This window comes from Zophobas morio, unplaced genomic scaffold (genome assembly GCF_036711695.1).
Source record: "Zophobas morio isolate AGI-343-1 ecotype UQ-CSIRO unplaced genomic scaffold, CSIRO_AGI_Zmor_V1 ptg000030l, whole genome shotgun sequence".
NCBI lineage: Eukaryota > Metazoa > Arthropoda > Insecta > Coleoptera > Tenebrionidae > Zophobas > Zophobas morio.
This window is the reverse complement of record NW_026972135.1, coordinates 2,179,351-2,196,016: the sequence shown is the minus strand read 5'-3', so window position 1 is coordinate 2,196,016 and position 16,666 is coordinate 2,179,351. Positions and strand designations below refer to the sequence as shown.

The following is a 16,666-nucleotide window of genomic DNA, read 5'->3' as shown; positions in this document are numbered from 1 at the left end:
TACTAAAGTACCACTACCTTGCGGAGTGGTGGGGCTGCTTGGGATAGTTCAACCCGTACCCCACGAGGTAACTTCGCCCCTTTGAGCCCAGAATGTAGTCGATTTGTTCTTTGGCGAAGTTGATGTAGGTACTTTGAGAAATGTTGAGACCAATGGCAGCCTGCAAATAGTTAGCATGGAGTGAGGGTGGTACTGGAGTGTGGGTGGTACCTGTAAACAAATGAAGGCGACATTGGCAGCGTGCGAGAGAGTTCCGGACTTGTCTATGAAAATTAGGCCGTGAGGAGTCCGCAGTTGCTCCTTGATGGAGTAGTCGCAGAAGCTCTTGGTGGCCGCTTTGTACTCGGGGCGTTGGGTTTGCTCGGCAAGGAGGAGCTAAAAGTGTAGTGGTTAAGTCGATTTAAGGTACTTAAGTCGATTAAGTACTTGAATTCCGGCCACTTTCTTGTTGTAGAAAAATTCGTTGGGGCGGTCTTTGATTCGGAACTTCGTGTAGAAGTTTTCTGCTTGTTCCACGTATCTGACGTTTCTTGTGGCTTTGTATAACCAAACGGCTGCCCAGGTTAGTTCGTCACCATAACCTGTGGACCTAAAAATATCTTAAAAGTTCCGTCCTCCGTTTCCTTGTGTCGTGAAAAAATTGGTTGTTTCGACAGAACTTCCTTGGCCTTCGAAGTACAGTCGAACTAATTCGGCTTCTTTGAAAAATTATAAAATTTGATTTTGAGAAGTTTTATTATGACTACATCTATAAATTGAAACAAAAATAATACACAATAACAGTTTAAGAAACTATAAATGAGCTTTAACACCCTATAATTTTTTTGTGATTGCCTAGAACCGAGAAATTTGGAAAATATAATACTTGAAAAATTATTTTATTAAAAGCAGAATAATTGAGAAATCCAAAAAATGTAACAACATAAAAATGAAAAATCAAAAAATGAAATATAAAATTGAAAATTGAATAATTCTATAACCAAAAATTGAAAAATCATATAATTAATTGTAAAATAGAAAATTTGCAAAACTATAAAATTAAAAAAAATAAAAAAGAAATTTTGAAAAATTTAAAATCGAAATCTTGAAAAATAAAAAATCGAAAACTTAACAATTGAAAAAACGAAAAAGTATAAAATTGAAAAATGAAAAATAAAAAATTGAAAAATTCCTTAAAAGTAAAATCGAAAAATTGCTTAAAAGTAAAATCGAAAAATTATTAAAGTCTAAATCTGAAAAATGGAAAAATTCTAAAAATGTTCAAATAAAAAATCAAAAAATTGCAAAATCGTAAAAAAGAAATTAAAATCGAGAAATTGCGAAATTATGAAACTGAAAAATAAAAAACTTGAAAAATTGGAAATCGAAATTTTTAAATTATAAAAATCAAAACTTTGGAAAATCAAAATGAATTCGAATAATCGAATAATTCAAAAGTCAAAAATTGAATAGTAATTGAAAAATGAGAAATTTAAAAAAAAAAATTATAAAATTGAAAATTGAGAAATAGAGAACCGAATAATTGAGACATCCAAAAATTATAAAAATGTAAAACTGAAAAATCCAATAATGTAAAACGGAAAAACTGTAAAATAATTACACCGAAAAATTAAGCACTTGAAAAATTAAAACTGAAATTTTGAACAATTAAAAAACAAAAAATTGAAAACTTCCAAAATACAAAATTATGAAAAATGATAAACCAAAAAATTGCAAAATCGAAGCTTTCCAATTGAAAAATCTGCTAACTGAAAAACTGATTAATTAAAAACTGGACAACTAAGAACTAGACAAATTGTAAAAGCATTAAATTGAAAAATCAAAAACTCGTACAATTGTAAATCCAAATTTTGAAATATTAAAAATTAAAAAATCGAAACAATGAAATTCGTATTATTGAAAAATCAAACATTAAAAAATCGGAAACCTTTAAAAACGAAAAATTGTTAAAATAATGAAAGTGAAATATCAAAAACTCGAAAAATTAAAACTGAAATTTTGAAGAAACTATTGAAGTGAAAAATCAAGAACTTGAAAAATTGCAAAATTACAAAAATGGAAAACGAAATAATTGTAAATTAGAAAATTTATTAAACAGTAAAAATGAAAAATTATATAATTATTATTAACTCGCAAAACGAAAAATCGAAAATTTAAATATCGAGAATTTGGAAAATCTAATAATTGAAAAATCAAAATATTCTAAAATTATGAAATCGAGAAATCAAAAACTCAGACCATTGGAAATCGAAATTTTGAAATACTAAAAATAAAAGAATTAGAAAATCGGATAACTAAAAAATCAAAAATCGGATATCTTTATAAACCAAAAATTTTAAAATATTTAAACTGAAAAACTAAAGAACTTGAAAAATTAAAATTAAAATATTCAACAATTAAAAATGTAAAAATTGAAAATTTGTAAAATTATAAAATTGAAAAATTACACAATCGAAAAATTGGATAATTGTAAAATTGAAAAATTATTAAATTAAAAAATCGAACAATTGAGAAATGAAAAACCGAAAAATTGCAAAATCAAAGGTTTCCATAACCAAAAAATCTGCTAATTAAAAAATTGAAAAACTGATTCATTAAAAACTAGACAACCGAAAAAAATTGTAAAAATATAAAACTGAAAAATCAAGAACTAGGACAATTGCAAATCAAAATTTTTTAATATTAAAAATCAAAAAATGAGAAAATCGAAACAATGGAATACGAATTATTGAAATTCAAAAATTATAAAAATGGAAACCTTTAAAAACGAAAAATTGTTAAAATAATGAAAGTAAAAAACTAAAAACTTGAAAAATTCAAGTTCAAATTGTGAACAAATTAAAAATAAAAAAATTGAAAAAATGCAAAATTAGAAGAATGCAAAATCCAATAACTGTAAATCCAAAATTTATTAAACAGTAAAAATAGAAAACTGCATAATTATTATGAAAAACGAAAAAACAAAAAATTCAAAAATCGGACTATTCCAAAAGCGGAGAACTAAAACCCCAAAAAATTTAAAAATTGAGAAATTGCAAAATTTGATTATTGAAAATTCAAAAATTGAAAAACTGCTTCATTAAAAACTGGGCAGTTGGAAAAACTGTAAAAATATGAACGAGGAAAATGAAAAATTTACAAAATTACAAAGTGAAAATTCGTATAATTTTAACACTGAAAAATTAAAAAAAATCAGATTGTAATTTTTCTGTTTGACAATTAAAATAGAAAAATTTCAAAATTGAAAAATCGAAATCAAAAACTCGGCCAGTTGGAAATCGAATTTTTGAAATATTAAAAATAAAAAAATTGGTCTAAAGAGTTTAGACAGTACTTCCCTCGCTGTCGGAAACTTGACGACTGCATGCCTATTGTGTTTTTTTCTCATTACATTTTTGTAGTGGGAATTTAAAAAAAATTGCGATGACGTCATCAACATTTTTGCAAGGACACGTATATCAGTTGGGATAGATAGATTGGGTCGTTTTGAATATTGATTTGTAATAATCAATAAAATAACGAAACAATTTACTCACGTATACGTATCAGAGGCAACTGAAAATCGTGTATGTATAAACATTCTTAATTTAAGATGACAGGCGTAACAGCATACGTGAGAGTCAAACAGAGAAACTGTAAACAAAACGACCATCGGTTTTATTGCTTCGACTTCCGCTTATTATATAAAACATTGGGTTTTATTTTAATTCTTGACGGTGAAATTCACAATTGGTTGATTATAAACATGTCTATTTCATATTCGCGGAACCAAGTGAACGAATAAAACAAATGCAGGTCTGTAATGTTAAAGTCGATGTAAATAAACGTGCTACCCTTATGTTTCAACCGAGTTTTTCCTTTAACAAATTTTGTGTCTACCAAATTGGGTTGGTTGGGGTGTAATACTAATAATAAGTGTTGCCTTTAATTTAGTCAATAAAATAAATTGACTTCATTAATTTTTTTGAACCACCTCTTAAGAAAATCTAAAAAATATGAATGGAATGATAAATCACAAGTACAAACTCATCATATTTTTTGCATTTTAGATAGGATTTATTCAGCAAAATTTAAGGGTGACGTCATCAATTTTTTTAGGAGGGATGAACAAATACATTTTGAACAAAAGTTTACCATGCTTATAATAACTTTAAAATATTCCCAAGATTTCAAAGCATTCGGTTTTGTAATTCCTGATTAAATCGATAAAATAAATTCACGCATTCATTAATTTTTTTGAGTCACCCTGCATATGCAAATCCAAAAATATGAATGGAATGATAAATCACAAGTAGAGACTCATCATATTTTGTACATTTTAGATACGATTTATTCGGCAAACTTTTGAGCTGACGTCATCAGTTTTTTGTAGAAGATAACCAAATATATTTTGACTAAAAATTTATTATGCTCTTTATAACCTTAAAACATCTGCAAGATTTCAAAGCATTCGGTTTTGTAGTTCCTGATTAAATCAATAAAATAAATTTACGCATTCATTAATTTTTTTGAGTCACCCTGGATATGCAAATCGAAAAAATTTGAATGGAATGATAAATCACAAGAAGAGACTCACCATATTTTGTACATTTTAGATAGGATTTATTCAGCAAAATTTTGTGGTGACGTCATAAATTTTTTAGGGGGGACGACCAAATACGTTTTGATCAAAAATTTACCATGCTTATGATAATTTTAAAATATCTTCAAGATTTCGAAGCATTCGGTTTTGTGGTTCCTGAGTAAATCAATAAAATAAATTTACGCTTTCATTTATTTTCTTGAATCACCTTGTATATGCAAATCCAAAAAATATGAATGGAGTGATAGATCACAAGTACAGACTGATCATATTTTGTACATTTTAGATATGATTTATTCGGCAAATTTTCGAGCTGACGTCATCAAGTTTTTGGAGGGGATAAGCAAATATATTTTGACTAAACATTTATTATGCTCTTTATAACCTTAAAACATCTGCAAGATGTCAGAGCATTCCGTTTTGTAGTTCGTGATTAAATCAATAAAATATATTTACGCATTCCTTAATTTTTTTGAGTCACTCTGTATATGCAAATCCAAAAAATATGAATGGAGTGATAAATGACAAGTACAGACTCATCATATTTTGTACATTTTAGGTATGATTTATTCGGCAAACTTTCGAGCTGACGTCATCAAGTTTTTGGAGGGGATAAGCAAATATATTTTGACTAAACATTTATTATGCTCTTTATGACCTTAAAACGTCTGCAAGATTTCAGAGCATTCGGTTTTGTAGTTCCTGATTAAATCAATAAAATATATTTACGCATTCATTAATTTTTTTGAGTCACCCTGTATATGCAAATCCAAAAAATATGAATGGAGTGATAAATTACAAGTACAGACTCATCATATTTTTACAGTTTGGATAGGATTTATTCGGCAAACTTTCGAGCTGACGTCATCAATTTTTTGGAGGGGATAAGCAAATATATTTTGACTAAACATTTATTATGCTCTTTATAACCTTAAAACATCTGCAAGATTTCAAAGCATTCGGTTTTGTAGTTTCTGAGTAAATCAGTAAAATAAATTTACGCATTCATTAATTTTTTTGAGTCACCCTGTATATGCAAATCCAAAAAATATGAATGGAGTGATAGATCACAAGTACAGACTCATCATATTTTGTACATTTTAGATATGATTTATTCCACAAACTTTTGAGCTGACGTCATCAAGTTTTTGGAGGGGATAAGCAAATATTTTTTGACTAAAGATTTATGATGCTCTTTATAGCCTTAAAACATCTGCAACATTTCAAAGCATTCTGGTTAGCAGATTAAAAATTAAATTTCAAAATGTTGTTTTATAATTTTGATTTTTTTTCCAAAAATCTGGACGTTTCGGGTGAAAAGTCGATTCAGAGTTGTAAACTACATGTGTAGGACTATGTTATTTTACACAATTGAAAACCCATTTACTATGTACAATTTTGAAGTGACGTCATCGCATTAGTGGTGGGGATGATTAGACAAATTTTGGTTAGCGTTTTACCATCTACATGATATTCTTAATATAAGTACAAAATTTCACAACAATCGGTCGAGTACTTTCGGAGATTATCTGTCTAATAAAAATCCGGGACAACAGACGGACAGACGGACAGACGGACAGACGGACGGACAGACGGACAGACGGACAGACGGACAGACGGACAGACGGACAGACAGACGGAAATGGGAGACCTATTTCTTCGTCTTCTAGGGGTCATGAAAGATCGAGAATACGTAAAAGTAGAGAGTCGACCGACGGACTCGATTACAATACTTCCTTTGCTTAAGCTCGGGAAGTAATAATTAAAAAATCGAAACAATGAAAAATCAAAAATTGAAAAACTGGGCACGTTTTTAAACGAAAAATTGTAAAATATTAATTAAACCGAAAAATAAAAAACTTGAAAAATTAAAAATTTGAAATTTTCAAGAATTACTTCTATTAGTTAAAATAAAGATATATATATGTAATGTTAAAATAAATAGCATGCTAGGCGTGTATTTTAAATGCGTTTTTCATAATAACAGTATTGAACCGAGAAAATAAAAAAAAAACAAAATATGTGATATAACATCGAGAAAATGAAAAATAAAAAATTGGTCTAAAGAGTTTAGACAGTACTTCCCTCGCTGTCGGAAACTTGACGACTGCATGGCTATTGTGTTTTTTTCTCATTACATTTTTGTAGTGGGAATTTAAAAAAAATTGCGATGACGTCATCAACATTTTTGCAAGGACACGTATATCAGTTGGGATAGATGTAGTGTAACACTAAGAATAAAATTATTGTATTCCCAAATTTTCGGGAAAATGAATTGGGTCGTTTTGAATATTGATTTTTTATAATCAATAAAATAACGAAACAATTTACTCGCGTATACGGCAACTGAAAATCGTTTATGTATAAACATTCTTAATTTAAGATGACAAGCGTAACAGCATACGTGAAAGTCAAACAGAGAAACTGTAAACAAAACGACCATCGGTTTTATTGCTTCGACTTCCGCTTATTATATAAAACATTGGGTTTTATTTTAATTCTTGACGGTGAAATTCACAATTGGTTGATTATAAACATGTCTATTTCACATTCGCGGAACCAAGTGATCGCATAAAACAAATGCAGGTCTGTAATGTTAAAGTCGATGTAAATAAGCGATGCTACCCTTATGTTTCAACCGAGTTTTTCCTTTAACAAATTTTGTGTCTACCAAATTGGGTTGGTTGGGGTGTAATACTAATAATAAGTGTTGCCTTTAATTTAATCAATAAAATAAATTGACTTCATTAATTTTTTTGAACCACCTCTTAAGAAAATCTAAAAAATATGAATGGAATGATAAATCACAAGTACAAACTCATCATATTTTTTGCATTTTAGATAGGATTTATTCAGCAAAATTTAAGGGTGACGTCATCAATTTTTTTAGGAGGGATGAACAAATACATTTTGAACAAAAGTTTACCATGCTTATAATAACTTTAAAATATTCCCAAGATTTCAAAGCATTCGGTTTTGTAATTCCTGATTAAATCGATAAAATAAATTCACGCATTCATTAATTTTTTTGAGTCACCCTGCATATGCAAATCCAAAAATATGAATGGAATCATAAATCACAAGTACAGACTCATCATATTTTGTACATTTTAGATACGATTTATTCGGCAAACTTTTGAGCTGACGTCATCAGTTTTTTGTAGAAGATAACCAAATATATTTTGACTAAAAATTTATTATGCTCTTTATAACCTTAAAACATCTGCAAGATTTCAAAGCATTCGGTTTTGTAGTTCCTGATTAAATCAATAAAATTAATTTACGCATTCATTAATTTTTTTCAGTCACCCTGTATATGCAAATCGAAAAAATTTGCATGGAATGATAAATCACAAGAAGAGACTCACCATATTTTGTACATTTTAGATAGGATTTATTCAGCAAAATTTTGTGGTGACGTCATAAATTTTTTAGGGGGGACGACCAAATACATTTTGATCAAAAATTTACCATGCTTATGATAATTTTAAAATATCTTCAAGATTTCGAAGCATTCGGTTTTGTAGTTCCTGAGTAAATCAGTAAAATAAATTTACGCTTTCATTTATTTTCTTGAATCACCCTGTATATGCAAATCCAAAAAATATGAATGGAGTGATAGATCACAAGTACAGACTGATCATATTTTGTACATTTTAGATATGATTTATTCGGCAAATTTTCGAGCTGACGTCATCAAGTTTTTGGAGGGGATAAGCAAATATATTTTGACTAAACATTTATTATGCTCTTTATAACCTTCAAACATCTGCAAGATGTCAGAGCATTCCGTTTTGTAGTTCCTGATTAAATCAATAAAATATATTTACGCATTCATTAATTTTTTTGAGTCACTCTGTATATGCAAATCCAAAAAATATGAATGGACTGATAAATGACAAGTACAGGCTCATCATATTTTGTACATTTTGGATATGATTTATTCGGCAAACTTTCGAGCTGACGTCATCAAGTTTTTGGAGGGGATAAGCAAATATATTTTGACTAAACATTTATTATGCTCTTTATGACCTTAAAACATCTGCAAGATTTCAGAGCATTCGGTTTTGTAGTTCCTGATTAAATCAATAAAATATATTTACGCATTCATTAATTTTTTTGAGTCACTCTGTATATGCAAATCCAAAAAATATGAATGGAGTGATAGATCACAAGTACAGACTCATCATATTTTGTACATTTTAGATATAATTTATTCCACAAACTTTTGAGCTGACGTCATCAAGTTTTTGGAGGGGGTAAGCAAATATTTTTTGACTAAAGATTTATGATGCTCTTTATAGCCTTAAAACATCTGCAACATTTCAAAGCATTCTGGTTAGCAGATTAAAAATTAAATTTTAAATGTTGTTTTATAATTTTGATTTTTTTTCCAAAAATCTGGACGTTTCGGGTGAAAAGTCGATTCGGAGTTGTAAACTACATGTGTAGGACTATGTTATTTTATACAATTGAAAACCCATTTACTATGTACAATTTTGAAGTGACGTCATCGCATTAGTGGTGGGGATGATTAGACAAATTTTGGTTAGCGTTTTACCATCTACATGATATTCATAATATAAGTACAAAATTTCACAACAATCGGTCGAATACTTTCGGAGATTATCTGTCTAATAAAAATCCGGGACGGCAGACGGACAGACGGACAGACGGACGGACAGACGGACAGACGGACAGACAGACGGAATTGGGAGACCTATTTCTTCGTCTTCTAGGGGTCATGAAAGATCGAGAAAACGTAAAAGTAGAGAGTCGGCCGACGGACTCGATTACAATACTTCCTTTGCTTACGCTCGGGAAGTAAAAATCGAAAAATGAAAAATTAGGAAAAAGCTGAAAATCGAAAAATTGAATAATCGAAATGTCGAAATTGGGAAACCGAAAAATCAAAGAATCGAAAAGTGGAAAAACTCATAAATCCCGAAACTGAAATATTGAAAAATCGAGAAATCGAAAAATCAAAAATCGAGAGCTTGAAATATCAAAATATATAAATCGAAACAAAAAAAATTGATAAATCGAAAAATCACACTGGGAAAATTGAAAATCCAGAAATGGAAATATTGAGAAAACAGAAACCTTAAGTCGAAAAATTGAAAAATCAGAAACATGAAATGTGGGAAAGTCGAAAAATCGAATAGTATTAAATTAAAAAAAAATGAAAAGTTGAAAACCTAAAAAATCGAAAAATCAAGAAAATCAAAAAGTCGAAAAATCAAAACGTGGAAAGGTGGAAACGTTGAAAAGCATTAAATTAAAAAAAAACTCAAAATATTGAGCAACTGAGAAATCGAAAAATCGTGAAATGGAAATATTGACAAATCTGAAATTTTTAGTCTAAAAATTGAAAAATCGGGAAACCGAGAGATAGAAAAATCGATCATCTGGGAAAAGGAGGAGCCGAAAACTCAAAAATTGGAGAAGTTGAGAAATCAAAAAGTCGAAAAATCAAATAGCATTATTAATTAAAAAATCTAAAAACTAAAAATTCAGAATTCGAGAATCGCGAAATTGAAAAATCAATAAGTCGAAAAACTGAAAAACCAAAAAATCTAAAAATCAAAAATCGAAAATTCGAAAGGTGGAAAAATTGAAAAATCAGAAACATGAAGGTGGGAAAGTAGAAAAATCGATTACTATTGAATTTAAAAAAAAACGGAAAATTGATATGTTGAAAAACTATAAACTTGAAAAATAGACAAATCGAAAAATCGAGAAATTGCAATCGGAAAATTGTAAATGCCGAAATCGAAAAATCAAAAAATTACTAATTTTAAAAGTAAATAAGTTGAAAAATTGGAAACCTAAAAAATCGAAAAATCAAGAAAACCAAAAATCAAAAAGTGGAAAGGTGGAAACGTTGAAAAACATTAAATTTAAAAAACTCAAAAAACTGGGCAATTGAGAAATCGAAAAATCGAAAACTCGAAAAATCGAAAACGCGAAATATCGAAAAATTGGAAAGTTAGAAAATTGCACTCAAAAATTGACAATCGAGGGATGGAAATATTGACAAATCTGAAATTTTTAGTCTGAGAATTGAAAAATCGGAAAACCGAGAGATAGAAAAATGAAGCATTTGGGAAAACGAGGAGCCGAAAAGTCTAAAATTGGAGAAGTCGAGAAATCAAAAAATCTAACAGTTAAAATGGAAAAATTGGAAAGTTGAAAGGTCAAAAAGTCGAAAAATCAATAGCATTATTATCAAAAAGTCGAAAAACTGAAAAACCAAAAAATTTAAAAATCAAAAATCGAAAAGTCGAAAGGTGGAAAAATTGAAAAATAGAGAAGTAATGAATGTAAAAAATCGAAGTATCGAGTAAAAAAAAAATTAAATCGAAAAATTGCGAAATTATGAAATTGAAAAATCAAAAACTTGAAAAATTGGAAATCGAAATTTTTAAATATTAAAAATCAAAAAATTGAATAGTAATTGAAAAATGAGGAATTAAAAAAACGAAAAATTATAAAATTGAAAATTGATAAATAGATTAATAAGAACAGAAAATTATAAAAATGTAAAACCGAAAAAAAAATTATAAAATAATTACACCGAAAAACTAAACACTTGAAAAATTAAAACTGAAATTTTGAACAATTAAAAAATAAAAAATTGAAAATTTTCAAAAGTACAAAATTGAAAAATCGAGAATTTGGAACATCTGATAATTGAAAATTCGACAACTAAAAAATTGATTCATTAAAAACTGGGCCATTGAGAGATCGAAAACGTCCAAAAATATGTATAAAACCAAAAAATCAGAAATTTGAAAAATTACAAACTGAAAAATCATATGATTTTACCTGAACAATTGAAAAATAAGATAATTTTTGTATTTTGCAATTAAAATTGAAAATTTACAAAATTAAAAAATCGAAATATTCTAAAATTATGAAATCGAAAAATCAAAAACTGAGACCATTGGAAATCGAAATTTTGAAATACTAAAAATAAAAGAATTAGAAAATTGGGTAACTAAAAAACCAAAAATTGAAAAATCGGATATTTTCATAAACCAAAAATTTTAAAATATTTAAGTGAAAAACCAAAAAATTTGGAAAATTAAAATTGAGATATTCAACAATTAAAAATCATGAAATTGGATAATTGTAAAATTGAAAAATTATTAAACTGAAAATCGAACAATTGAAAAATGAAAAACCGAAAAATTGCAAAATCAAAGTTTTCCATAACCAAAAAATTGAAAAATCTGCTAATTAAAAAATCAAAAATTGAAAAACTATTCATTAAAAACTGGACACTAAAAAATCGAAAAATTGTAAAAATATAAAACTGAAAAATCAAAATTGCAAATCATAATTTTGAAATAATAAAAATCAAAAAATTAGAAAATCGAAACAATGAAATACGAATTATTGAAATTCAAAAATTAAAAAAATGGAGACCTTTAAAAACGAAAAATTGTTAAAATAATGAAAGTAAAAAACCAAAAACTTGAAAAACTCAAGTTCAAATTGTGAACAATTAAAAAAAAATTTAAAAAATGCAAAATAAGAAGAATGTAAAATCCAATAACTGTAAATCCAAAATTTATTAAACAGTAAAAATAGAAAACTACATAATTATTAAACTGAAAAACAAAAAATCGAACTATTCCAAAAGCGAAAAATTCCAAAATTATAAGTTTTAAAACCCCAAAAAATTGAAAAATTGGGAAATTGAAAAATTTGATAATTGAAAATTGAAAAACTGCTTCATTAATAACTTACAATTACAAAATTACAAAGTCAAAAATCGTATAACTTTAACACTGAAAAATTGAAAAAAATCAGATTGTAATTTTTCTGTTTTACAATTAAAATAAAAAAAAAACAAAATTTGTGATATAAAATTGAGAACATGAAAAATAAAAAATCGAAAAAATGAAAAATAAAAATCACGAAAAAAAGAAAAATGAAAAATTAGGAAAAAACTGAAAATCAAAAAATTGAAGAAACGAAAAATTGAACAATCGAAATGTCGAAATTGGGGAAAAGTGAAAAAACTCAAAAATCCCGAAACTGCAATATCGAAAAATTGAGAAATCGAAAAATCAAAAATCGAGAACTCTAAATATCAAAAAATTGAAAAATCAATGATCGAAAAATCGAAAAGTCAGCAAATTAAAAACTCCTAATTCGAAAAACCGAAACAACAAAAAATTGATAAATCGAAAAATCACACTCGGAAAATTGAAAATCCATAAGTGGAAATATTGAGAAAACAGAAACCTTGTAAAGTGTAAAAATTGAAAAATCTTAAACATGAAAGGTAGGAAAGTCGAAAAATCGAATAGTATTAAATTTTAAAAAATCGGAAAATTGATAAATCGCAGTCGGAAAATCGTAAATGCCGAAAACGAAAAATCGAAAAATTACAAATTTTAAAAGAAAATAAATTGAAAAATTAAAAACCAAAAAAATCGAAAAATCAAGAAAATAAAAAAATTGAAAAATCAAAAAGTGGAAAGGTGGAAACGTTGAAAAGCATTCAATTCAAAAAACTCAAAAAACTGAGTAATTCAGAAATCGAAAAATCGAAAATTCGGAATATCGAAAACTCAGGAAATCGAAAAATCAAAAATCGAAAACGCGAAATATCGAAAAATTGGAAAGTTAGAAAATTGAAATCGAGAAATGGAAATATTGACAAATCTGAAACTTTTAGTCTAAAAATTGAAAAATCGGAAAACTGAGATAGAAATTTGCAGCATTTGGGAAAACGAGAAGCTGAAAAGTCTAAAATTGGAGAAGTCGAGAAATCAAAAAATCTAACAGTTAAAACCAGAAAACTGGAAAATTGAAAGGTCAAAAAGTCGAAAAATCAAATAGCATTATTAATTAAAAAATCGAAAAACTAAAAATTCAGAATTCGAGAATCGCGAAATTGAAAAATCAATAAGTCGAAAAACTGAAAAACCAAAAAATCTAAAAATCAAAAATCGAAAATTCGAAAGGTGGAAAAATTGAAAAATCAGAAACGTGAAGGTGGGAAAGTAGAAAAATCGAATACTATTAAATTTAAAAAAAAAACGGAAAATTGATATGTCGAAAAACTATAAACTTGAAAAATAGAGAAATCGAAATATCGAAAAATTGCAATCGGAAAATTGTAAATGCCGAAATCGAAAAATCAAAAAATTACCAATTTTAAAAGTAAATAAGTTGAAAAATTGGAAACCTAAAAAATCGAAAAATCAAGAAAACCAAAAACCAAAAAGTGGAAAGGTGGAAACGTTGAAAAACATTAAATTTAAAAAACTCAAAAAACTGGGCAATTGAGAAATCGAAAAATCGAAAACTCGAAAAATCGAAAACGCGAAATATCGAAAAATTGGAAAGTTATTGCACTCAAAAATTGACAATCGAGGGATGGAAATATTGACAAATCTGAAATTTTTAGTATGAAAATTGAAAAATCGGAAAACCGAGAGATAGAAAAATCAAGCATTTGGGAAAACGAGGAGCCGAAAAGTCTAAAATTGGAGAAGTCGAGAAATCAAAAAATCTAACAGTTAAAATGGAAAAATTGTAAAGTTGAAAGGTCAAAAAGTCGAAAAATCAATAGCATTATTATCAAAAAGTCGAAAAACTGAAAAACCAAAAAATTTAAAAATCAAAAATCGAAAAGTCGAAAGGTGGAAAAAATGAAAAATAGAGAAGTAATGAATGTAAAAAATCGAAGTATCGAGTAAAAAAAAAATTAAATCGAAAAATTGCGAAATTATGAAATTGAAAAATCAAAAACTTGAAAAATTGGAAATCGAAATTTTTAAATATTAAAAATCAAAAAATTGAATAGTAATTGAAAAATGAGGAATTAAAAAAAACGAAAAATTATAAAATTGAAAATTGATAAATAGATTAATAAGAACCGAAAATTATAAAAATGTTAAACCGAAAAATCAAAAAATGTAAAACGGAAAAATTGTAAAATAATTACACCGAAAAACTAAACACTTGAAAAATTAAAACTGAAATTTTGAACAATTAAAAAATAAAAAATTGAAAATTTTCAAAAGTACAAAATTGAAAAATCGAGAATTTGGAACATCTGATAATTGAAAATTCGACAACTAAAAAATTGATTCATTAAAAACTGGGCCATTGAGAGATCGAAAACGTCCAAAAATATAAAACCAAAAAATCAGAAATTTGAAAAATTACAAACTGAAAAATCATATGATTTTACCTGAACAATTGAAAAATAAGATAATTTTTGTATTTTGCAATTAAAATTGAAAATTTACAAAATTAAAAAATCGAAATATTCTAAAATTATGAAATCGAAAAATCAAAAACTGAGACCATTGGAAATCGAAACTTTGAAATACTAAAAATAAAAGAATTAGAAAATTGGGTAACTAAAAAACCAAAAATTGAAAAATCGGATATTTTCATAAACCAAAAATTTTAAAATATTTAAGTGAAAAACCAAAAAATTTGGAAAGTTAAAATTGAGATATTCAACAATTAAAAATCATGAAATTGGATAATTGTAAAATTGAAAAATTAATTAAACTGAAAATCGAACAATTGAAAAATGAAAAACCGAAAAATTGCAAAATCAAAGTTTTCCATAACCAAAAAATTGAAAAATCTGCTAATTAAAAAATCAAAAATTGAAAAACTATTCATTAAAAACTGGACACTAAAAAATCGAAAAATTGTAAAAATATAAAACTGAAAAATCAAAATTGCAAATCAAAATTTTGAAATAATAAAAATCAAAAAATTAGAAAATCGAAACAATGAAATACGAATTATTGAAATTCAAAAATTAAAAAAATGGAGACCTTTAAAAACGAAAAATTGTTAAAATAATGAAAGTAAAAAACCAAAAACTTGAAAAACTCAAGTTCAAATTGTGAACAATTAAAAAAAAATTGAAAAAATGCAAAATAAGATGAATGCAAAATCCAATAACTGTAAATCCAAAATTTATTAAAGAGTAAAAATAGAAAACTACATAATTATTAAACTGAAAAACAAAAAATCGAACTATTCCAAAAGCGAAAAATTCCAAAATTATAAGTTTTAAAACCCCAAAAAATTGAAAAATTGGGAAATTGAAAAATTTGATAATTGAAAATTGAAAAACTGCTTCATTAATAACTTACAATTACAAAATTACAAAGTCAAAAATCGTATAACTTTAACACTGAAAAATTGAAAAAAACCAGATTGTAATTTTTCTGTTTTACAATTAAAATAAAAAAAAAAAAAACAAAATTTGTGATATAAAATTGAGAACATGAAAAATAAAAAATCGAAAAAATGAAAAATAAAAATCACGAAAAAAAGAAAAATGAAAAATTAGGAAAAAACTGAAAATCAAAAAATTGAAGAAACGAAAAATTGAACAATCGAAATGTCGAAATTGGGGAAAAGTGAAAAAACTCAAAAATCCCGAAACTGCAATATCGAAAAATTGAGAAATCGAAAAATCAAAAATTGAGAACTCTAAATATCAAAAAATTGAAAAATCAATGATCGAAAAATCGAAAAGTCAGCAAATTAAAAACTCCTAATTCGAAAAACCGAAACAACAAAAAATTGATAAATCGAAAAATCACACTCGGAAAATTGAAAATCCATAAGTGGAAATATTGAGAAAACAGAAACCTTAAGTGTAAAAATTGAAAAATCAGAAACATGAAAGGTAGGAAAGTCGAAAAATCGAATAGTATTAAATTTTAAAATATCGGAAAATTGATAAGTCGCAGTCGGAAAATCGTAAATGCCGAAAACGAAAAATCGAAAAATTACAAATTTTAAAAGAAAATAAATTGAAAAATTAAAAACCTAAAAAATCGAAAAATCAAGAAAATAAAAAAATTGAAAAATCAAAAAGTGGAAAGGTGGAAACGTTGAAAAGCATTCAATTCAAAAAACTCAAAAAACTGAGTAATTCAGAAATCGAAAAATCGAAAATTCGGAATATCGAAAACTCAGGAAATCGAAAAATCAAAAATCGAAAACGCGAAATATCGAAAAATTGGAAAGTTAGAAAATTGAAATCGAGAAATGGAAATATTGACAAATCTGAAACTTTTAGTC

The 16,666-nt window shown here is 26.7% G+C and overlaps 1 protein-coding gene across 2 annotated transcripts in view; it reads right to left on the bottom strand.

Moving 5' to 3' along the window:
* The window catches only part of LOC135139051 (uncharacterized), a 29,081-nt gene that overhangs the window by 309 nt on the left and 12,106 nt on the right, over positions 1–16,666 (bottom strand). For both annotated transcript variants that reach the window (XM_064069137.1, XM_064069138.1), the window contains exons 4-6: positions 427–589; positions 211–375; positions 18–160 (exon numbers count right to left, since the gene is read on the bottom strand). In XM_064069137.1, the coding sequence (XP_063925207.1) occupies positions 18–160; positions 211–375; positions 427–589 (471 nt within the window). The remainder of the gene's footprint in view (positions 1–17; positions 161–210; positions 376–426; positions 590–16,666) is intronic.